This window comes from Clupea harengus, chromosome 3 (genome assembly GCF_900700415.2).
Source record: "Clupea harengus chromosome 3, Ch_v2.0.2, whole genome shotgun sequence".
Classification (NCBI taxonomy): Eukaryota; Metazoa; Chordata; class Actinopteri; order Clupeiformes; family Clupeidae; genus Clupea; species Clupea harengus.
Genome location: NC_045154.1, coordinates 9,899,422 through 9,916,799, shown reverse-complemented (window position 1 = coordinate 9,916,799; position 17,378 = coordinate 9,899,422). Strand labels below are relative to the sequence as shown.

The window sequence follows — 17,378 nt, the reverse complement described above, 5'->3', positions numbered from 1 at the left end:
TAACTGAAGTCTTGAAGTCATTATAAGAGAGTTTGGAACGGTTACGATCATCACACTATTATGTTTACTTCAGACAGAAGTGCATGTAAGGAGGGGACCTTTTAAAAAATGGATATGGATATTAGGGGTGGGAATCTCTTGGCACCTCACGATTCGATTCGATTCCGATTCAGAGGTCAACGATTCGATTCAAAACCGATTCTCGATTCTAAACCGATAAAACGATTATCGATGCATCTCAATTTTTAAAACATTTGAGTTTGCTACTCAGAGTCTCAAATCACTTCCTACTTTGTGTTTGATAATTAAAGAAAATCAACAGATCTATTTTTTTATTAGAGAAAAAGTTTTTCCTTGTTACAATTATGACTTTCTATGAACAATGCAATAATCGATGCAGCTTGCATTTCAACACAAAATGAATGTGTAAAAAAAAAAATATATATATATTTTTTAAAAAAAATTTTTATTCAAAAATCGATTATGAACTTTTCTGAATCGAGACAGAATCGTTCTAGAGAGAATCGAGAGAAATCGAAAAATCGATTTTTTTCCCCACCCCTAATGGATATTGATATGGATATTGATATTTATCTGGACATATTTCCAATAACCTGATGCTACTGTCACATTAGTTTCAACACATGCACCTAATTTGGTCAATCAATATTCCCCCTGTTTTTACTATTTTCTAGTCAAATATTTTGCACCATTCTCTCACACATGCAGACACACACAGACAGACAGACAGACAGGCAGGCAGGCAGACAGGCAGGCAGGCAGGCAGGCAGGCAGACAGACAGACTTCTCATTGCACAGCAACATGGAGCACATGAGGACTGCAAGAGGACTGGGCTGCTGGTGTTGTGGGCAGGAGGATCTGGTCAGCATCCAAAGACCATGGAGAATGTTCCAGTCTAACAACGCCAGAGGCTCCATGTGAGAGATCATTTAACGCCACAGCCTTGGGCTCACAAGTTCACACAGCTCATTTTAGCCACACTTTTTACACTTCCTGAAGTTTCAAATGGGCCTAGATAAATGTCTATACACACACACATGAAACATGATCCTCAAGGAATGCATAAACGCATATAAATATTACAGTTCACAAAACATTTAATATATAAATACAGGAAAGTTTAAAATGAAAACAATTACGTTTAAAATGAACACAACGCCATCTGTACAAGCACACAGTATATGTATTTTTTGTTTCCGTGTTGCTATGTGTTTATGTCGTACTGTTTTTATATATGTCTGGGATAGGGGTGGGCGTCATGCAAGACCATGAGCCTCAGAGTTTGGGGGCAAACCACACACGTAGGGGTTGGAGTAGGGGGCTTGGGGGGAGGGGAGAGAGAATGAGAGTGAGGCTTGGTAAACCGAGACCTTATGTTTCAAATGGAGACCACAGCGTGTAATCCCTGCCGTATCACAATGGAAAGAGCGTCCACTCACTACACACACTAGCCTGCTGCTGAAACACACATTGTTAGTTTGGCACTGTGAATGAGCATACATGTGTACATATTGTTTAGTGTGTTTGTGTACAGTATATGTGAAACGTGTGTGTGTGTGTGTGTGTGTGTGTGTGTGTGTGAGAGAGAGAATCTGTGTGAATACTGTATGTGTATGTGAATGAGTAGATAATGTTTGTTAGTCTGTCTAGCTGTGTGTCTTAATGAGTGACTATGTGTGTAAGTCAGTAAGTGTGTTTGTTTGATTGAGTGAGAGAGACTGAATATGTGTGTGTGTGTGTGTGTGAGTGAGTTTTGAGAGAAAGAGAGAGTATGCGAGAAAGAGAGAGAGGGGGGGGGGGGGGTGACAGGAGACTAAGTGTCTGCAGCAGGGCAGCTCATATACACACTCTGACTGCAAGGCACATTACTGATGGATGACTGTAAGATGGGACCCATTTGGAGGAAAGAGAAACAGAGGAGTGAGACGGACAGACGAGAAAGACAAATCTCTCTTCTCAAATCTCTAGAGACATGTCTCTGCTGTCCTCTTTTGCTTCCCTAGAGTGAGGCACACTGTTATACTGTAGTGTGTATGATCACACTGTTATACTGTAGTGTGTATGAGTACATGTGCTCTTCCCTAGAGTGAAGCACACTGTTATACTGTAGTGTGTATGATCACACTGTTATACTGTAGTGTGTATGCGTAAATGTGCTCTACGCTGCATGTAACTTTCATCGGGGCTGAAGATGGAACCAGCATGGTCAACATGTTCCTCATACACACACACATTTTTATGCACCATTACTGTGTGTGTGTGTGTGTGTGTGTGTGTGTGTGTGTGTGTGTGTGTGTGTGTGTGTGTGGACATGAGTTCATTACACAACTCATTTACTTCCCACTCACAGCATGTTTGGTTTAAGGTGATGTAATGGACTCGATTACACGCCCCGTGGCTACCCATTCTAGCATGTTCCGGCCGTCACCTCTCTCTTGTCTCCTCACTCCCCACCATGTGGGACACACATCCTCTCTTGCCTCTCCTCTCTTCTCCTCTCCTCTCCTCTCCCATCACACTCTGGACACAAGGTTCAGCTGCGGTCCTTAAAAGTTACCCAAATACTTAACCCCCTCCCCCAATGACCCCAAAGCACCCCTCTCATCTGAGTCACCCCAGGGGGTGGGACACACATGCAGCAGGGTGTGTGTGGGTGAGACACAAGCGCAGTGGGGTGTATGGAGGGGCTCCAGTTGGCTGGTGCCTGGAAGGGAGGGGTTAGTTCCCTTCCCTCAGCCACCCATGGGAAATGGTTTGGGTGGGGGGTGGAGAAGGGGGGTTTTGGGGGATTAGAGTTTGAAAGGAGGGCCGAAATGCTGGACCTACTTTCCTGCCCTTTCAGGGTCATTTCACCCAGGGGGCTGGAAGGCTGGATTATTCACAACAGGACCTGTGTGTGTGTGTGTGTGTGTGTGTGTGTGTGTGTGTGTGTGCACTTGAGAGTCTGAGTATGAGTAAGAGTGTGTGTGTGTGTGTGTGTGTGTGTGTGTGTTAAAGAGACTGTGAGAGAGAGACAGTGAGCGAATGAGTTAACCCTTGCCTGTCCAGAACAGCCTCAGAGACAAAAACACCACACTATCCGAACAGCCGTTCCGAATGGGGTAAACTTAAGATAGGGTTACACAAGTCTTGGCCCGGGATTAGGAGGGATCAAAGTGCAAGATGGAGGGTGGTTTTAGCAGAAGATTTATAGACTGAGATGGGTGGATGGCTCGTGGTGGTGGTGGTGGTGTGGGGGGGAAGGGAGTGGCAGGAGAAATGACAAACACTCACATCAAATCTTCCCATCCTAGAGGACGGGTCTGTGCAGATTTTCACAGGGTTTTAGGGGAGAGGGTTATATAGAGGACAGACTGAGCTCTTCCTACCTCGGTGCTCTGGTGTCCTCTGCATAGAGGGCTCACTGCCATGGCAACTCTCTTCACTACCGGCACCTGGGTCTTCACTGAGGCTTTTTAGAGCTAATGTTAGCAAAGCATTTGTTTGGTTAACCTTAAGAGCACACTGTTGTGATACCCACTAAGCTGTTCTACAATGCTTGAATGTTCTCTCCCCATCTTATCCACTGTTCATTTTGTATGCATCATGTACGTATATATCACCCTATGTTTGTATTCATCGCGTAGATTCACCACATGTAAGCTCGCAAGCTTATCCCGATATGTGTATGAATTCATCTGCCATGTGTCTGATTCTATCCCCTCCCTTTCCTTCCCTTCTGCCACCCCCCCTCTCTACATGGCCAGCTCCAAGCAGATGACCCCCCCGCCCCCCTCAAGGTTTCTTCCCGTTCACAAGGAGTTTTTCCTTGCCCCTGTTGCCTTTGTGCTTGGTCGGGAGGGACAGACGACGACAGGGGTTACATTTGATTGTTTTGGCGCTATATAAAAAAAATTGAAATTGGTTCATAAAAAAAGCATTTTCAAACAGATGGACCTTGCGCTTATGTATGTCAACCCGACTGTGATTATTCCAGATACATCTCAGTGCATATGTGGTAAAGTCTGTTTGACTCTGACTCTCGTGATTGGTGTGTTCCTCTTCGACTCGGCTGTAACATTTGATATGATTGGTGGTTCTTACCATCCTCACTGGTGTGCGTCTCTGCTACTCCGTCCTGGTCCACCTCCTCCAGCACTCCATGCTCACTGTAAGGGCTCTCGCTGTGGGACGGGACAAGGTCAACGGTCAAGGGGTCAGGTAACTATGGAAACAATGATCTCTGCACTTAATATCCACCTGCAGTCAGCACACACTGTATTAGCTACAGTTCACCATCAGTCCACCCACAACCACACACAGCATGTACTATCCAGCAACGACAACTGAATATTCGCCAAAAGTTTCATTTTACATGTATTAAAGTAGCAGACACTTTTACCCAAAGCGACTAGCAGTACAGTCGAGATATACATTTTCATTGGTATGTGTGCCCCCTGGGTACTGGCCCATGATCTTGGGGTTGTGGGCACCTTGGTCTACCAGTTGAGCTCCAGACACACACACACACACTTATTCATTAAAGAACAGAAATCCGCAGCTCTCTTACAGTCAGAGGGAGCCACGTATCTCACGGCTGGGTGTTAAATAAGAGATCTGAGAGCGCTGAGCTGAGCTGAGAGGCTCTCTGTTTTTTAAAAGGGCACAGATGGGGGAAGAGTTGCTTGGAGATGCTGGTGAAAGAAGCCTGAAGTGACCTCTGAGCAGAGAGACCCCACTGAGATATCCCACCCATCAGCGGGAGAGAGAAGAAAGCATCCTCAGTTAGGACGGGAATACTAATCTGCTAGTTTGAAAACATGATCACACACACACACACACAGACGGTGTGCTTTCTGACACTTATGGCTGTGCTGGTCTCATGCATTTAAATCTGCTTTGCATAGCCAAGATCAACCATCTCAGATCAGTGTGTAAAGACAACACAAGTCAGTGGTCTACTCTGAGGGATGGGCCCATGTCAAATAGAGAAACCATTTGGTGAGCAGGGGCGAGACAAAGTGTATAGGTGCGCGTGAGACTGCATCCGGATTCTTGCACTGTTGTTCTCATCAGTATGCAGGTGGCTGTCTGTCTCTCTCTCACACACACACACACACACACACACACACACACACACACACACACACACACACACACACACACACACACACACACACACACACACACACACACACACACACACACACACACTTTCTCTCACGCAAACAAATGTAACCAACAGGCTGTGCATTCTACCAGGTTCTCCTCTGAGTGCTACAGCTCAAGGACAACAACGTGATGATGACTGGCTGAGAATGAGCCAAGAGGAAGCTGATTGGCTGTGAGCAGGTTGTGAACAAATGTTGACTGGCTGGGACAGCCTGCCCATCAGTGGTGGGGGAGTGTATTAAAGGAATACTGAGCTGCGTGTCCTCAGGAGAGATTGCATCTCCCCTCAGCTGTCTGAGCAGAAGGGACTTGCCCGATCCTAGTCTAGGAAATTCTCCAACACCTTTAATGATTGTAATTACAGAGATTCCTTCAGTCTTTCTAACGAAGTGGAGAGAGAGAGAGAAAGAGTAAGAGTAAGAGTAAGAGAGAGAGAGAGAGAGAGAGAGAGAGAGAGAGAGAGGGAGGGAGGGAGTGGGACGACCGCTGACCAAAAAATGTCCTCTGCTGTCAGACAGTCTTCCTTCCACCACCTCATCAGTGAGTGTAATTACCTGAATTAAGGCAGGCACGCAGCAGCAACACAGCTGTGCATACATACAGTACATACCTGCAGGGCACAGGAGGATGCCTAATAACACACTTCAGCTCAGAATGTTTGTGTGGTGTGGGTGTGTGGGTGTGTGCGCGTGTGTGTGTGTGTGTGTGTGTGTGTGTGTGTGTAATTTATGACGCAACACTAAGAAAAACATGATCCATCTGTCCCTGGCTGAAGCCAGATCTTACTAAGAGGAGAAGTTGAGACTTAAGATAACGGGTGGATGTCAGATGGGGCAGTGTGGCTGAGAGCTGGGCTGGAGTAGAGCATCATCTAGCAAATCACACTAGATAATGACACACGCTGAGGGGGACAAGCAAAGCTCCTGTCATAATGTCACCTGATGGCCTTATTTATTTTCTAAACGCGGTTAAAACACAGAGCCGTTGGAAGGACTCAAAATGTGTCACAGCTTGTTTTCATCACTCTGAATAAAACGTCACAAAGATCACATCAGTGCTGCGGCGAATACTAATAGCATTGTGATCGGATTAGAGGGAAGACCAGATGTGTACCTAAGCACTTCCTTTTCAGGAGTCAAATTGCTATATGTTCATATCTGTACTTGTACATTTGTGTGGCTGTGGTTGTGCGTGTGAGTGTGTCTTTGATAGGTATGTGCATCCCTGTGTGTTAGTGTGTATTTTGTGGTGGTTGGTTGGTTGCCATGTGTGTTTGCATTTTAGTGACTGTGCAGGCCTGTGTGTATGTGTGTGTGTGTGTGTGTGTGTGTGTGTGTGTGTGTGTGTGTGTGTTAGTGTGTGTGTTGGTGGGGGGTTGGGGTGCATGTTAGCATGTGAGTGTGTGTTTCCAAGTCGGTGTGTGTGTTTTTGTGTATGTGACTTCCTGCGCAGTCATCTCACCAGTAGTCTCCTCCGGCCATGCATTTCTCGTAGACGGGCCCGTCAAGCTCTTTGATGTCGGGGAAGATGGTCTCGTGGTGGATGATGATGGTCTTGATGACCTCGTTGACATGCGCCTGGCACGACACCTGGTCCTGGAGGTCCGGTGTGGGCATGAGGGTGGGCCCGTAGCAGATGGCCAGATTATACGGGTCCATCATGTTCTCATCGCTGTACTGGGACAGACTGGGGAGGGCAGAGAGAGATCAGGTCACCTTTGGGAGTGTCCATGAGGGTCAAAGCAGGTCAGGTAAAGTTCCCCTTTTAATGAAATGTCCATGTCTCTTCACAAGCTACAAATACACAAAATTGCATTCTTTACAGCACAGATTGGGTCTAAACTGAACTAAACTGAATGAAAATTAAACAACAACAACCTTTTCCCATACTTTTCTATTAGTCTAGTTAGGCTATGTCAATTCAAGTAGACACACTGCAGAAATGATCACCAACATCATCCATGCAAGAGTACAATAACATAATTGATTTCATTAGACCTACATACAAACAAAACTTAAAAAAAAAAAAAAAAATACTAATCCATTTGATTTGTTCCTTGATCACTTATTTTGCTTCCAACTGTAACCAGGGTGTCTCAAACATCTTGACTGTAACGTATGCATAGTCTGGTAGGGGACATCTCCTAAATCACTGAAATGCCCACCTAATAATGTCCCTATACTTTGACTGCACAGGGTGTTGGATGGAGAATGTGTTGCTTATGCAAATTTAGAAACACACACACACACACACACACACACACACACACACACACACACACACACACACACACACACACACACACACACACACACACACACACACACACACACACAGGAGTAAATAAACTGCCTGTCACATGTTGATGGTGTGAATAAATGAATGAAATACACCAGTGCTGTACCCCTGCCAGCGTGCCAAGAGAATCAGCATTCTAAACAGACTCTACTGAAGCACAGGCAAGCACTTGCTACACAATCATAAAGTAGAGTCCATCATAAACACACCCACACACAAACGCACACACACACACACACACACACACACACACACACACACACACACACACACACACACACACACACACACACACACACACAAACACAGCACACATGCAAACGCAGCACACATGCAAACGCACACACACAAACGCAGCACACACACAAATGCGCGCACACACACACACTCACAATCACTCACTCTCTCTTGCACTTATTTCCATATAATCATTTACCATCTTTCTCGTTACCCCTTACTCCTTCATTCTCCATTTTCCTATTCTCCCCCCCCCCTTTATTTCCCCATATTTCCTGTGTTAGTGCGGCAGTAGATGAATGGGACTGATCAGTGCAAATGAGTTTGTCTCTCCAGTTGCCTCCCAGCAGTCAGTTAACGGGGTGGAATTCAATAACACCGGGATTCTCAAATAAACTCATCTGTCCAACATCCCCCATCTGTACAACCCACATATGTTGTTTTAGAGGAGTTACACAGATCGGCTGTTCTGGGGCGAGTTTTACATACCAAACATGTTTCTATCAATACCACTGTGAAGCGTCTGGTTCAGGAGGCGCACTGTAAGATTTGTAGCGTGACATTCATCGTAGATTGTCACTTTCTGTGTAATTTCTTAATTTGAGTGAAAATGTTGGAAGGTTTTGTGTGAGGTGTGATTTGTAATGCATTAAATGGACGTGTCTGATGTGCATCTGCTTGTGTCTGCATGTTTAGTGTAAGGTGGCACTCACTGGTTGAGGAAGGAGAAGAGGTACCGCATGACGATTAACACAGATCTGGGTACAGTCAGAAGGATCTTGCGGATGTACAGAGCCCTGTCATAAAGGTTCTCTATTCCTGAAACACAGAGAGATAGACATGGGGGAGGGGGTAGAATTATAAGTCATGCAGCAAAAGTAAACAGATTCAATCAGCTCATTTGAAGGCAGAAGCATTAATGATGTGTGCCTGTAAAAGTGCTTTGTATGCTTTTGTGTGTGTGTGTGTATGTGTGTGTGTGTGTGTGCAATGATCGATGACATGGGGCTGCAGGTCCTGCTGTCATGGTCTCATGGAGTGTTCTGTTGTGCTCAAACTGGAGTGCTTGTGTGCTTGTGTTGCAGTGAGTGAGGGATTGAGGGGCAGGGGCACTGTGTGTCAGGTGTGTGTTGATGAATGGTTGTTGTGGTGTTGTTGAATGGTGGGTGCAATGTGTATGTGTGTGTGTGTGTGTGTGTGTGTGTGTGTGTGTGTGTGTGTGTGTGTGTGTGTGTGTGTGTGAGCGAGTGTGTTTATGTTTGTTGTATTGAGTGAGGACAGGAAGGCTGTGCAGAAATAAAATGAGCCCATCTCTGTATGTAAAAGTGTGTTTACATTATGTAAGAATGTGTGCTTTACTGAAAGAGAAGGTTGTGCTGGGCTGAAAAGGGTTTGCCACTTTTCAACACTGAATTTTAATGACCCTTCACCCATTGACATATACACAAACAGACACGCTCGCACCACATATAGAGATACACACATGCATAATACTAAAATAGGCACTGTGCCGCAGTCTACGGATGTCAAAACAAACATGTCTGGCAATGAGATATATACATGATCACCTTCACAAACAGCAACACAAACTCCCACACAATGTCCATTGTAATATATAGTCAATAAACACACACAGGAACACACACACACACACACACACACACACACACACACAGGAACACACACATAGGAACGCACGAACATAGGAACACACGCACATAGGAACACACACACACACACACACACACTTTTCCACAATGCCCGACCAGCAGATGGTAGCAGTAACCTCTACAGAATGCCCCAATGAGGAAGTGTAGTGATCCTGTGGCTTTAGCTAAAATTAAATGAGTATGGTTCAGCCTCCTTTCTCTCTCCTCCACACTGGGTCCTTAGTACCCATTACCTCTCAAGCCAACGAAGACGAAGCCCAACAGAACAGTTACTCTACACACACCTCCACAGAAACACACACACTCACACTAAACACCCAGAAAAACAAGCGGTTGACCCAGCACTGGTCTAAGATCGCTCCTACTCTTTCAGAGGTCTGACAGCTGGCTTTTGCAGCAACGAGTGTTTGATGCTGTACAGGGTTTTATGGAGTGTGTGTGTGTGTGTGTGTGTGTGTGTGTGTGTGTGTGTGTGTGTGTGCGGGGAGCTAATGAAACCTTAATGAAGGAAAATGGGCACGCTAATGCGAAGAGATTACTGCCAATCCAGAGTCACAGTAGAGGAAAAGAGGGGGGAGAGAGAGGAAAGAGGGGTGGGGGTGGGGGTGGGGTGGCAGGAGAAGGCCTGTCACCTCAGATTACACACACCGTGTGTTATTCATGATGATTTCCCTCTGTGGGTAACTATGGAGAGTGCAGCACCTGTGTGTGAGTGTGTGTGTGTGAGTGTGTGTGTGTGTGTGTGTGTACACTGGAGCTGCTCTTCTGGCTTCCCTCCACGTACAGTTTTTTTCCCCCCGGCAGGCCATTGGGAAGCCCGTAATCATAGCTAAGTTTACAGATACCAGTTAGAGAGAGAAAAAAACTGGAGTGTACATCACATTACACCCCAACCCACCCATCTCATTTTCTCTTCTCTAATTCAGGAAGCCTGTGCCCTTGATTCCATAAATATCTAGATTTATGCTGACATATCAAAAACTAAGTGAGAACCACAAATACTCTTTACTTTGGCCAGGCAGGCTTGCAGCAGCGTATGGGAGAAGAGAGCGAGCAGGCAAGCAAGCGTGTGTGTGTGTGTGTGTATCCATAGCGCCACACACAACGTCCCAGTACAGGCGCTTTCATCTGCTGATAGCAGCTTAAAATAGCCATGTCACCACCATACAGCGCTGCCTCCTGCCATTGCAGAGGGACCACGGAGCATGTTATTCATCTTACACGAGCACCTCTCCAGGTCTCTACAGGGACTGGGGGGAGGGGGGAGGGGAGGGAAAGAGAAAGAGGGAAAGAAAGAGAAAGAGAGAGAGAGAGAGAGAGAGAGAGATAGTGAGAGAGATAGAGGGGGGCGAACTATACTATTTATAGACACTCCTTTGCTCCAAGTAAAGAGCCTGGTATGAGAGAGACGAGACAGCATTCTTTGACAAGGGAGCAATGCTAAACGGCAGCCCTGACAAACAGCTCTGATGGTTTATATATAAATGTAGTCTGCCACAGCACAGCAGGAGAGATATGAACAGAATTGCAGAGAGAGAGAGAGAGAGAGAGAGAGAGAGAGAGAGCGAGAGAGAGAGAGGGTACTGGGCAGCAGGCCGAATAAGCCATGATATGCAACCCCACAGAATGTAAACAGCAGGGATTCCCCATCTTTCACACACACACACACACACAGAGACACACACACACACACTAGCTGACTAGCAGATAAACCTAGGGCCATACTTGATACGTAGGCTGTACCTATGGCATGAAAGTTATCTCTATGTGTAACACACACATGTGTAAAGCTCTCTTATATGTCCACACCCAAAAATATCTTGTGGGCATAGAAACACACACATACACACACACACACACACACACACACACACACACACACACACACACACACACACACACACACACACACACACACACACACACACACACACACACACACACACACACACACACACACACACACACACACACACACCATGATAAAAGGCCAAATGGAGCCAATTGCACACATTGGAACTTCTCAAGTCACCATGAAATGACCGGGGGCACAGAGCTCTCATACACACACGCACACACACACATACATACACGATGCAGCAAAATTTCAGGCCTTTCACACATTCACTGTCAGTATGTGTGGAGGCATTGTGCATGTTACAATGATGCCTCACAGACACATCACACACACACACACAGACACAGACACACACACAGAAACACACACAGACACACACGAGACTAGCTGCAACAGAAGGGATTCTAACACAATAGAGGGCTTTCTGGGCGTGTGTATGTGTATGCATGCGTGTGTGTGTGTGTGTGTGTGTGTGTGTGTGTGTTAGAGGGTGGATGTCAGTGCAGGTCCTGACCAGTTGGGGCTCTATGAAGTGTTTAACTGAGAGTCCTCTTTATGTGCTGAACTTTAGCGGTCAGTGTTCAGACAAGACCACTCTTTCTATCTCATACATACATACATACATACATACATACATACATACATACATAGACAGACAGACAGACAGACCCACAAGCACGCACACGCACACACACACACACACACACACACACACACACACACACACACACACACACACACAAAATAATTAGTCACTGAGAAGTTTCATTAAAAATGAAGGCTCTTTTCAGTCATAGGTCACAGAAATCTGCACACTCACACGAATTGTACTCCCACATATGTATTCTCTCAACTCAACCAACAACAAACACAATCATATATGGAAATATATGCATCCAAATGTTGTATAGTCAGTTGTACAAAAAGGAGGAAATATTGCATAACCTCAGCATAACACACACACACACACTCAAAGAAACGTACTGATGGAGGTGAGGAGGTCATTGAACCTCTCTTTGGGGAAGAGTGGGTTCTCAAGCCCCCTGAAGTAGAGCTTGAGCACGCCAGCCACAGAGTTAATGTCATGGTTGTTCTCCTCATCTGTCAAGGGGTCGTTGCCTAGGAGACAGGTCAAAGGTTAGGTCACACCTCATTCAACACTGTATGAGACATTCACTGCTCTGCACTGCACTTTCACACACATTCAGTTCATCCAGCAGTGTAAGATATGTGGCCGGCCATTTACTGAAAGACATGACGGAACTAAACTGTTCTGAATGACGACATTTTGCTTTATTAATCTGGCAACAAATATATGCAGCCTAGTCCATGGATATGGATATATGTTGTTTGTTTGTGTGTGTGTGTGCTTGTGTGTGTGTGTGTGTGTGTGTGTGTGTGTGTGTGTGTGTGTGTGTGTGTGTGTGTGTGTGTTTCTTTAGGTGAGTGAGCTTAGTGTGGTCCTACCTCTCTCAAAAGAGTTCTTGATGTCGTTGACCTCCAGTTGTGAGCCAGACACACGGAAGATGCCCTGATGCTGCAGGCCTGAGGGAAAGGGAAAGGGAGAGTTTCTTCTTAGCATCCTGAACTTCTAGACAGGAGAGAGTCTCACAGAGACTAAGGGATCAGAGACTAAGATCAGAGACTATAATAAAAAAAAAGAGAGAAAGTCAGACATAAAGGAGGCCATAAAAGACACCCATTTAACTCCTGGGAGAGAGGGGGTGAGGGGGGGATGGGGGGAAAAGCGAGTGAGTAAAGGTTTAGCCTGAGGATCTGTTCATCAGATTAGATGTCCTTTACTCCACGCTGCTCCACCGCAGGCAGCAGTCTAGTCTGCAGCAGATCAGGCCCTAATCTGGACTAGAGCTACGGACTAGAGTCCACTGCTGCTCACTGGGCCCATCCGCCCTGACATACATTAAAGAGAGAGAGGTTAAAAGGTCAACAGATTCGGTGCCCTCTCCTTTAGATCGGCTCTTTTCACGGCTACCAATTACCTAAATCCTCCCAATCCTCCTATAGTACAAATGCAATTCAACACCATCTTTCCTGGATCAGCAAGTGTGTGAAAGAGACAGAGAGGCCGGCCACTGGCAAATGCCCCACTGTAAACACAAACCATAAACAGACTGGAATGCATGGTGGCGGCCCCTGGCATGACTGTGACTACAGTGGAACGTAACAGAGGCCTGCCACAAGGAAGACAAACAGTCACAACCATGCTGCCCCGCGTGCAGCTGGCAGCAGACCGGATCAGGCCCAGAGCCGTACCGTACCCGGGCCAGAACCGCCCCAGTCTCAGCTGTTGCCCATGTGGGAGGTTGGCACAATAGCCAGTTTGTGAAAAAAGAAGCTGTGTGCACAACCTGGCAACGGGGGTTACAGTTACAGTTCGTAGGCTGCCGTCAAAAAAGACTTGCAACTTGCGTTGTCGGCCAAAATCGATATTCATGTGGCCTGGGGTTAAAAAATTACAGTGGTGACCGGCCTTAACAAACAAAAAACAGCGAAAGCTCGACGACTTCCTGCTGACAGGATAGTCAGACAACAGGGCTTGGTGGAGGGTAATGGAGGCTGGGAGAGGGCTGCAGATCTTTAAAGGGGGGGTTGGAGAACAGGTGGTGATGCGCTCAAGGAGCTCACGACAAGAAAAGCTCCGTATCAAAAGCATGTCGACCTCTAGAAGAGCTTATTTCAGTTTTGGTGATGACAAGGTGTGACCTGATATGCATGAGGTTTAATGCAAGTTATCTTGCATATCAGAGAACCACATCCATGGTCATTCATGGTTGTTTAAGTGAGCCTTTATCTACAGAAACGTGACCGAGCGCTTGAAATGCTTAAATCACAGAAGATAAATGGATTATCAGGATCTCAAATGTCTAAAGGTCACGACTGATGCATCAGCATATGGACCTTCATTCCTAACCCAGGAAGCATCCGCATACTTTAGTACTACTCTGTCTAGGAGGACATTACAGTGAGTGGAAATTATTCCTTCTGTTTGCCATAAGAGAGTCAATAGACACTTGGGACACTGCAGAGGTAAGTTCACTTACCATAAAGATTGATGAAGCGGATGCAGCTCTCAACCACACGCGGGATGGCTTGGCCAGAGTCCTTAAAACCAAGAGCATGACACAAACCATTTTAAACACACCAACACACATTGAGCATGAAAAAGACTCGCTCATCATGTAATCATGTTACTTCACACAAGCAAGTACTAACATAGTCTTCTCAAACAGAGTTCAGGTTTTTTTTCCCTGCCATTCAGGTTAGTATTGGAAAGGGAGGGCTCATCTAAAGAGAAGGTTTACATGCAGCCCCATCTCGGCTCCATCTGACTTTCATTCTCTCTGGGCCTGGCCTGCTTCATGGGACAGCATACCTAATATGCCACTGAGTCATAGGTATGGTTAAAGTCTGGTGACTAAATCTGGTGACTGATGAATTGTAATACCAACATCTGGATGCCATGCCATTGAAAAGCAGCTCATTTCGGGGTTTTCATTTTGTCGATTTCTTGGAAAATCCCGCTCACGTTTCCCTTCACCAAACTTTTAAGTTCATGGGATTTCCTGGTTACATACAGGTTCCATAAATAAATTAATGCATAATCATACACAATTAAAATAGCCGCCTCAGATACCTCAGGAGCTAGAGTGGACTAACTGCGTGCAGCAGACCCGTCTGGTTGCTGACTCAGTTGGAGATGGTTTTGAGATGAAGCCCAGTGTAAACCTTCTCAGAGTGACACAAAGTACAGCAACCCACACACACGTGCATGTGAGCATGCATACCACAGCTCTCTCTCTCACTCATCTCATACACACACACTCACAAGCACGCATATGTGTGCGTACACACACGTGCACACACACGCACACACACAGGTGAGTGGTAATGACAGGTGTGGTTAAGAGCAGAGAAACAGGAAGGGAATGTAACCATGCAGATGTCAACCCCCAGCAGCCCAGCAGTATGTGACTCTACCTGATGACGGGTGTGAGAGTTCCTGCGTCCACGGCTACAAGCGTCAGAGGAAGCAGAGAGAAGGAATAGAGAGAGAGAAAGAAGGAGTGAGAGACAGAGGGGGAGAGAAAAAGAGAGAGGAGGAGAGGGAGGAGTGAGAGAGATGGAGAGAAGCGATACCCAGGTTATTAAGTTCCCACTCCCAGCCACCAGTGGAGAGCCTGTACACCTCTTCAGTCTGCCCATCTACGTCTGTTGCTCTTGTGCCCTTTTCTGTCTCTCCCTTACACACACGCGCACACACGCGCACACACACGCACGCACACACGCACACACGCACACACGCACACACGCACACACGCACACACACACACACACACACACACACACATTTACCCTGCCTTTGCTTGGTTCATTCCGTGTGCAAAAATCTATGTGTACCCTCCCTAACTGTGTGACCATTTCTGGTTCACCCAAGGCAGACTGATGAGGCTAGAAGTGAAAAGTTGGTTAAGCATGAACCCCACACACACACATTCACACACATACACACACACTCGATGATCCCATCCCAGAAGAAGCAGAGCGCAGAGCGATATGACGGATCGTCATCGGACAGCGGGGAGACGGTGTGTGTGTGTGTGTTGTGAGTGAGTGATTGAACGTTAATGAGAGAGAGACGGTGAGTCTAGCCCGGCTGGTTTGGCACGCCTGGTGGGCGGGGGGGGGGGAGTGGTACCTTGATGTAGGCCTCCAGGTTGCCGTTAAAGAGCTTAACGCTAAAGACGGAGCGCGGCCGGGGCCGCCGTGTGCCCCCCGGTTTGGGGGGGAGGGTGGGGGGCCTGCGGAGCACACAGAGAGTTACCCCCTAAAACTGCACTGCAACCCCCACCTGTGATCTCAACTGCTAGGGTTCATGTGTGACCCAACCAAAAGGTCTCCAATAAAGACATTTAAAATCAATACATGGACATAAATATTGGCTCCATGTCATGTATTGATTACATGCAGTTATTATAGTGCTTACAATATATGTATGTAATTTTAATTAAGCGGTTGTGGAGTAATTGGATAAGAAGTCAATAAAGGTTTCATATGATAAATTCTTATTTAAATTCAAATCCACTGTCCGATACACCATGTCTTGCAGGAGTTTCTTTCAGGAGTTTCTACTTCAGCTTCCACCAATCTGCAGTGCTCATCTGGCAATTGCGGCCATCTTGTGCAGGGCATTTTCCACTGCCTGACCAGTTTAATTTTGGGCCAGTGGGTAATTATGAGCTGCCACACATGGTCTCAAGAGTGCATGGCAGAAGGAGAGAGGGAGAGATGAAAGAGAAGATGGGCGAGGCTTCATCTGTGGTCCAAACACATGAGACTGTGGTCATGGTGGCTTCATTGCCTGTGCTGTATTATAGGCTGCCTGGGTGCATCTGCTCTCTGCTTGAGTGTGTGTGTGTGTGTGTGTGTGTGTGTGTGTGTGTGTGTGTGTGTGTGTGTGTGTGTGTGTGTGTGTGTGTGTGTGTGTGTGTGCGTGTGCTTGCGTAGTGTGTGTGTGTGTGTGTGTGTGTGTGGATGGGTGTATGTATGTGTGTGTGTGTGTGTGTGCTTGCGTAGTGTGTGTGTGTGTGTGTGTGTGTATGAACATTGATCCTACAATTGCTCTAAACACTACTTTAAAGGCCAAAGAAATACCAGCTATGTATCAGCATGAGGGGGAAAAATCTGTGGTCTGTGTGTGTGTGCGCGCATGTGTGTGCGTGTGTGCGCATTTGTGTGCGTGTGTGTGCGCGCACACACATGTGACCACAGACAAATGCTGGGCGGAAGGATGGTGGGGTTTCGTGTGAGCATATATTCTTCTTTTTGTCATTGGGTCAGAGCAAATCTCTAAAGGAATAACAAAAGTTTTTAAAAATCTCCTTCACAGTAAGAGTGAGTGCGGTGAATGAGCTCTCACACAGAAACACTCTTCCCTGCAAATCCAATCCATTTCACTTTAAAATGTCACCGAGTTTTAAGAGCCTTTTATCAGCTGCATCACCAGTCTTGGGGAATGGAACAGAGAGAAGGAGAGAGATAACGAAAGAGAGGCAAAGAGAGAAGGATAAAGAGAGAGGGAGAGAGAGGGGAATAAAGAGAGAGGGAGAGAATAACAGAAAGA

At 46.3% G+C, this 17,378-nt stretch overlaps 1 protein-coding gene across 2 annotated transcripts in view; it reads right to left on the bottom strand.

The window, feature by feature from the left end:
- Positions 1–17,378, bottom strand: part of srgap1a (SLIT-ROBO Rho GTPase activating protein 1a) — a 102,844-nt gene that overhangs the window by 12,415 nt on the left and 73,051 nt on the right. Inside the window, exons 12-18 of one of the 2 annotated variants that reach the window (XM_031564517.2) lie at positions 15,954–16,056; positions 14,299–14,359; positions 12,704–12,781; positions 12,221–12,355; positions 8,422–8,527; positions 6,635–6,859; positions 4,106–4,185 (exon numbers count right to left, since the gene is read on the bottom strand). In XM_031564517.2, the coding sequence (XP_031420377.1) occupies positions 4,106–4,185; positions 6,635–6,859; positions 8,422–8,527; positions 12,221–12,355; positions 12,704–12,781; positions 14,299–14,359; positions 15,954–16,056 (788 nt within the window). Of the gene's footprint in view, positions 1–4,105; positions 4,186–6,634; positions 6,860–8,421; positions 8,528–12,220; positions 12,356–12,703; positions 12,782–14,298; positions 14,360–15,235; positions 15,270–15,953; positions 16,057–17,378 lie in introns of both variants that reach the window. The other variant, XM_031564519.1, reaches the window with a different exon arrangement.